The 7,193-nt window shown below is 48.2% G+C and overlaps 1 protein-coding gene across 1 annotated transcript; it reads right to left on the bottom strand.

The window, feature by feature from the left end:
- Positions 1 to 1,909: 1,909 nt before the first annotated feature.
- On the bottom strand, positions 1,910 to 6,809 carry LOC108934195 (transmembrane protein 233-like). The gene is made up of 3 exons (XM_018751737.2): positions 6,381 to 6,809; positions 3,255 to 3,389; positions 1,910 to 2,093 (listed from the first exon to the last, which is right to left on the bottom strand). The coding sequence occupies exons 1-3, from the start codon at positions 6,573 to 6,575 to the stop codon at positions 2,082 to 2,084; spliced, it is 342 nt and encodes a 113-aa protein (XP_018607253.1). The 5' UTR covers positions 6,576 to 6,809; the 3' UTR covers positions 1,910 to 2,081.
- Between the last annotated feature and the right edge of the window lie 384 nt (positions 6,810 to 7,193).

Here is a 7,193-nt window from a genome sequence, read left to right as displayed (position 1 = left end):
TGTGCCAAAAAAAAAAAAAAAAAAAAACACGATTCGAGTGCGACGTTAAAAGGGAGGGCGTCGTCACCGTTTTCAAAAAACACAAAAATTTCAAGAAGAATCTTTAATGCCCTCTGATCTAGCTTGGACAGTGGGACTGAATGGAGCTACACCGAGTATTGAGTGAGTAAACTTTACAGCCCTTTCACTCTATAATCTGCTAAAAAAGTGCAAGTAACTTAACATTAAGTCACTTTGGGGGGAAAACTGGTGTCGCAGCGGCTGGGTGGTGCGAGAGGACGTGGGTTCGATCCCTGCTCGGTCTGTGCGGAGTTTGCATGTTCTCCCTGCGTTGGGGTGCTCTGGTTTCCTCCCACACTCCAAAGACATGCTATTCAGGTGCCCCCATAGTGTGTGAGTGACAGAGAGAGAGTGCGTGTGTTCCACTAATGTATGGATTAGTGACCCAGTGTAAGTAGTGTATCTAGCAGGGGAAGTCTTTAGGTGCTCTGGTTTCCTCCCACACTCCAAAGACATGCTGTTCAGGTTCACCCATAGCGTGAGAGTGACAGAGTGTGTGTTCCACTAATGTATGGATGAGTGACCCATTGTGAGTAGTGTATCTCGCAGTGTAAGTCACCGCGGTGAATAAGACACGTCGGCTGATAACACTACATAGAGTTCGTTGGAAGTCGCTTTGGAGAAGAGCATCTGATAAATAAATAAATGTAAGCGTGTCAGATTGATGAATTAATGTACAAGTGAATGTACTGGGATAAGGCACTAAAGGCGAGTGCAGCAGAGAGGACTGAAGGGGTAATATTCTCAAAACGTCCCACAACCATAAAAATGTAATGATTTTGAAAGTATGAAAAGGCAGAAAAAACGACAGTTGATTTTTTTTTTTTGTTCTCCAGCTAAGGTAAGTGTTGTGGTGAAGGATCCTCCAGTTATTTGCCCGGGTTTCCCAACAATAAAAACAAAGCCCCTGCGCAGTACTAATCAATAGCCCCTCCAAAGGCGCAGCTTGATAAAGTTTTATTCATTACAGATTTATTGACGTTTTCGTCCTACGGCATAAACAATAATTACATAGAGCTGCTGTCTGAGACGAGACCAAGTCCTTAACCACAAACCAAATCAGAGACCAAATGAAAGTCAGTAAATTATCCAAGAAAGTGGCACTTGAGTCCATCCTCTGGCCTGACATTATTTACCGGTGTAGAATGCGGCAGGACATACCTGCACAGCAACTGTTACATATAATAAATAAAATCAATAAACTATTTTCATTAGTAGATGTTGTACCTCTAGTTTAAATATAATCAAAATACTGTATAATACAGAGGTCACGATCACATTAATAGCTTGGTTTCTTTCTCGCCGTGTTTATGTGGGTTTCTGTAAGAGTGTGTGAGTGTAATGACATTTCCTGACACAAGTACATTAATATTAACATGTGTCTTGATGATGACTGGCTGCGGTGGTGCAGTTTATATTTAAATATGTTAATTTATCAGATGCTTTTCTCCAAAGCGACGAACATCTCATGGAAAATACAATGTGTTCATTACATTAGCAGAAACACTTAGATGCAGATGTGTGATTCTTAAGTGCAGTTAGTTTCTTTCCACTGTATGAACCAATGTTCATCACACGAGTAGCTGCATAAAACTATATGAATATCAACGATTCCTGATGACTTCCCTAGTAATTTTTTCTGAGATACATATAAACATTTACGTTACATTACAGGAGTAGCTGTGTAAAGGTTTATCCGGCATCATCTTAAAGTTATGGCGCATGAACATTTACACTTAACATGAACGTAAGAGATGACGGAAGAAGTGTGTCCGGAAGAGGTGAGTTTTGAGACCCTTTTTAAATGCGGACAGGGATTCAGCAGTTCCGAGTGGGGGGGGGGGGGGGGGGGGGGGGGGTCGTTCCACCACAACGGAGCCGGAACCGAGTTTATTTCCAGTTCTCGGAGCGCCGATGAGAAACACACCCCTCGCGAAACGTTTGTCAGCGTGCGCTTGGCTCATTCGTTCAACGTCCCCGCTCTGAAAATCCCTGCAGCCCCCGACAAAAAAATCCCTCCCCTAGAAGTCCATCTATAAAAGAAGCAAAACACACAAACAGGAGAAAGAAGTGACACCATGTTAGCGTAACAGTTACCCGGGAGTCTGTGCCGACGTACATATACACACACACACACACACTCACACATTTTCAGAACCGCTTGTCCCATACGGGGTCGCGGGGAACCGGAGCCTACCCGGTAACACAGGGCGTAAGGCCGGAGGGGGAGGGGACACACCCAGGACGGGATGCCAGTCCGTCGCAAGGCACCCCAAGCGGGACTCGAACCCCAGACCCACCAGAGAGCGGGACTGTGGTCCAACCCACTGCACCACTGCACCCCCCACGACGTACATATAAAGCACTCAAAATACAAAAGTATATTAAGAGTCAGATCCGCCACCCTTTCCGCAGTTTGAAAAATACTTTACTAAGAGCTCATGCTGCAAGGACTTGTATAGCACCCTTAACGCACCCAGCGCATCAAGCTCGCTTCTGCGCGCGATTCGCACGATCCCATCAATACCGTACACGTAAGCCATACGTGAGCTACCGCACGGTAATCGATGGTAAAACACGGTAAGCATGCCACCCAGCAGGCCTCCACCAGGTGAGCAACACAAAGCAAGAGGTGCGACACCGGTCCCTCGTACCACCAGCGTCCTTTCGCTACTTCATTCCGTGCGTCGCGGTTAAAGAGGAGTTTTGGAGCGGGGTGTTTTAGTCGAGTGAAAGCAGGAAGCCCTGCCGCTTGGTGGACGGACAATGGGACAGGAGAGCTCGGAGAAGACACTGGAGGTGCTTTTAAACTAGAGTGCGTGGTGGTAGGAGGCCGTGCTTTAGCACCTGTGCGCAGCGCGCGTCTGACGCCTCTGCGCTGCGCCATCGCCGCTCTGCTCTCGCTTCCCGATGATCTGCTCGCTCGCTTTTCGCTCTCGGACTCATTGCCGAAGAATCGGACGGACGGGATGTCGGATTAAGGACGGCGTCTGAGAGTAGCGCGAGCGGCAGAAGCGGACGGGAAAGACGGAGCAGACGGGCCGGGGGAGGCAGGGCGGGGGTGGGGGTGATGGGAGCGGTGATTCGGGGGGGGCGTAGAGTCCCAGCGCGACACACCGCGAGGCCGTGAAGTCATGCGAAAGCAGCGCGCGGAGCCGCGGAGGGAGGTAAAGCGCAGGCGAGGGAGCGCTCACCGTGGTGAAGTGCACGATGCAGAAGATGATGACGATCAGGAGGCCGATGACGATGGAGGCGATGGCCACGTGGAGGGCCTTGCGCCCGAGCCGCCGCGAACCCTCGTAGTCCCCCTGGTAGTAGCTGTTTCTCGACTGCAGCGACACGGGAAACGAGACGTTAAATGCGAGGAGCGAGAAGATACTCTAGCTTAACACACGTGGTGCCCTCGTGTACTCCGAGCGGTTAAGGACGTGCGCTCGCATCCTGGCATCTTCTCACCAGTTCCAGTCTGAGAATCCAAGTGTCACTGATTGAGAGTGTGCAAGAAGAGCAAATTAATGTAGAGGCATCCCTCAGATGATGAAATCGATCCATTCTTGAAAACGGTGCGAATATGAAGGTGCGGATACCGAAAGCCCACGATTATTTAAACAGAGGAAATAATAGTGTGTTCCCAGCCTATCTCCAAACTCCAAACCAATTTTCCCAGTAATCACTGAAACACTGTAAAACACCTACGCGTATAACTGTGAACCCATAATTTCAGCATGATGTGAAACACATTTTCATTTACATTTGTTTGTTTAACAGACGATTTTCTGCAATGGGACAAACGTCCCGGAAAACAGTACAGAAGTGCATCACCTCTTTACTTTTGCTGTCCGGCTTCTGGCAGCTGACAGCAGTTGTCTGTCTCCACTGAAAACTCGAGGGCTGGAGTTACTGTTCGGGGTCATTCCAGTTTTCCACTGATCCACTGAGCACGTTTATTGTGAACAACTTTCTAAAACTGCACACTGCTGCTAAAATGCACAAAACTCTTCCTGCTAATTTCTCTGCTGGAATCATTTAAACACACCCAGTGAGACCAACAGACACTCGAACTGGAATTTCACACACTTCCCTTAACGCCCCGCTCTCTTACAGCGACACTCTCGCATTCTTAACACGCCGGCACACAGAGCGATCCAGATGCGCCGAACACGGTACATTACCGCACTTCCGCCTCACTTGCGCGACGCACGGCACTTCATTTTCTGGACGTGCTTCAGACAAATTTCATTATACTGATTTTTTTTTTTTGGTTCTGTAAATCAAAAACATGGTATTGAAGTGCATGTTTTATCGAAATCTGGGATAGAGAGAGTTCATAAATGGAAATGTATTAGTATTAGTGTATTAGTAGTAATAGTAGTTGAACCTGAATGAATGAATGAATGTTTATGTAAGAACAGAAACAACATAGCCTCCTCTGGACCATCATGACCCTGCACTGGACGGCCAGTTATGGATGAATGGATGGACATATGGAGGAATGAAATGATTTCCGTCTGTCAGTTTTTGTTCCTGCCGTCTGTTATCCCATGTTTGTAGGGTTAGTAAGTTCCATCAGCAGCCAGTATGAAGTTACCCTCCTGGGAAACATGCTTCACATACCTTTCCTGGTACAAAATGGGTGTGTGTTTCAATGTGTGTGTGTGTGTGCGCGCATGTGCACGCTGTTCCCACCTGAATAGGGGGTTGCCGAGGTGGGGTGGGAGAAAGTTTCGCTCAGTACACCGTTGTGATCAGTATGTGACGACTGGAACGGGGTCGATGAGCGGGGGCTGGTGGGGATGGGGGTGGGAGTGTGTGCTCCTGTGTGCAGATGATACTCAGTCACACACTCAGCTGCTGAGCTCATCTTACCCACCGCACCGCTACCACCTCGAACTCTACAGCTCCCATATCCCATCCGGCTGGTTACCACCCCTCCAACTCCTAGACCCAACACTCCCTGCTCTCACACTCAAGGAATTTTAAATAATAATATAAATTTGGCAAAGCAGCTTATTGGTTTGGAATATGAGCTGGTAGGCAGCCCAGGCATGGCATGGAGGCGGGGTTAAACTTGATGGACAGGTCCCTGCTGCCCAGTCCTGCCTGAGCAATGAGGACTGTGTCCTGCCCACAAGGTCACTTCCACCCACGTGCACATCACGTATCTTCTCAGTCGAGTCACTACAAAGTGCTTCCTATCCCCTCCAACAACTGTTAACTGGAGGTCGGCTCACTGGGTGGTCTCTTTAAGGAGTGTGTCCATCCATCCATCCATCCATCCATCCTAACTAAACATTTGTCCCAAGCAGGTCTGCAGCTTGGAGTCAATCCTGGAAACAAAGGACAAGGACAAAGGTCCATCGGAGACAGGATGCTAATCCATTGCAGTGGAGCAATCACGAACACACGAACACACACACGAACAAACACACACTACAGCCAGTTTGTAGTGACCGGTTCATATTCGACAAGACCTTAGACTGTGGGAGGAAACCCACACAAACATGGGAAGAACATGCCAGCTGCACACAGACTGAGCTGGATTTGACATCACAGCCCCACAGCTACGAGAGCCCAGCACTACCTGCTGCACCGCTGTGCACAACAGAACTGAATGCAAAACAATGGTTCGTTCAGTCTTGTCTTGTCCAATATGGCCTATATGAAACTGAGAAAATGAAGCAAACACTTTGTAACAACTGCATTCTCTAGATTTTCTTTCACGTATATATATGAGAAAGGTTCAAATTGTGCTTTCATAAAGCTACTTTGTCAACTGCATCATATTCATGTTGGGATTTTGGGGTGAGCAAAAACTTTTTTTTTTTTTTTTTAAAAAAAAGAACCAACTTTTTCATCCGAGAACTGATCAGCAGTATTGAGTTCACAGGTTTTCTCTGCCACATCTGTATTAAATATGCACAGAGGTCCTTTAGTGAGTGGAGAGGAGAACGAGTTAAAGACACCTTCAGCACACAGCAGGTCCTTTCACGTAGCTCAGCATTACAGTTTGTAAAAATAGAACCCGGAGACAGTTTGCTCACGTCGAGAACTGGGGAAACACTGAAGGAATCTGCCTCCTTCACGAAATCAGTGGCAAAGCAAACAAACAAACAAACAAACAAACAAGTCTCTTGCTGGAAAAGGAGGAAAGTTCTGAACTCAAGGGGAGGTCAAGGGCCACGTTCCCAGCCAAGGGGCTTGTTCATCCACCCAAGGGGTCTGCAAACTCTCCTGGGCGTGGACACACACACACACACACACACACACACACACACACACACACACACAGGATGCTCAGTGCTGAACAAGGTCCTACTCACCAGCACGGAGAAGACCAGGGCCACGATATTGACCGGATACGCAGGGCAGAAGCAGGTCAAGATGGTCAGAAAGAGGTAACTCTGCATGGGTGGAGCCTCCTGGCTCTCCTCGCCCACGAGGCTGTGGTCGACGCTCCCATTCAGCGAGCTCTTTGCGTTCGACCGCATCGGCCCCAGTGATATCGGGACAGACATGGGCAGTGCAGAACCGTGGAAAACAGATATGAAGCGACGAAGAGTTGAATTTAGGAGGAGGAAGCAAAGTGAAAGAGAGAGAGAGAGAGAGAGAGACAGAGAGAGGAGGGTGGAAAAGTGGTGAGTCAAGATCTCTCAGAGCAACAAGTGTAGGAGAGAGATGGGTTAAGAGATGATCTTATTTTTTCTGAGGAGGCCAAATGTGATCCCCCCTCCGGTGGCTGGGAGAGAGAGTGTTTGAGGGAGAGGTGAGAGTGCGGTGGGGGGCAGAGGTGGAGCCAGAGATTCAAGACACACGGGCGTCATTCGGGCTGCTGAGGGGGTGACATAAGAAGCCTTGTCGCCCCTGTCAGCGTCTCAGTTCCCTCATACCCCAGAGGGGTCACTGGCTGGATGGTTGGACACCCAGCTGCAGCTTTAGAAGACAAGAGTCCAAAAGGTTTTTGTCCAGTTTGCAAAAAAAAAAAGAAAAAAAAAAAAAGGAGCATCGCTGCTCAAAGAGATCATTTCACACTGTTCCTGCATTCTTACTGGTCTAAGAAGAGTGCTGATGACTGCTGGCTTCAGTCCTCCAGGACTGCCGTTTATTATCAACTGGTAAATCAAAAGGACATTACT

Source organism: Scleropages formosus, chromosome 6, assembly GCF_900964775.1.
Source record: "Scleropages formosus chromosome 6, fSclFor1.1, whole genome shotgun sequence".
NCBI lineage: Eukaryota > Metazoa > Chordata > Actinopteri > Osteoglossiformes > Osteoglossidae > Scleropages > Scleropages formosus.
The sequence above is the reverse complement of the archived record's forward strand: the minus strand, read 5'-3'. Positions and strand labels throughout refer to the sequence as shown.

Excerpts from the sequence above, each read along its gene's own strand:
- LOC108934195 (XM_018751737.2), bottom strand. The coding sequence starts at position 6,575 with ATGTCTGTCCCGATATCACTGGGGCCGATGCGGTCGAACGCAAAGAGC. Across the intron at positions 3,390-6,380 it reads CCCTGGTCTTCTCCGTGCTG|TCGAGAAACAGCTACTACCA; the intron begins GTGAGTAGGACC and ends GTGTCGCTGCAG.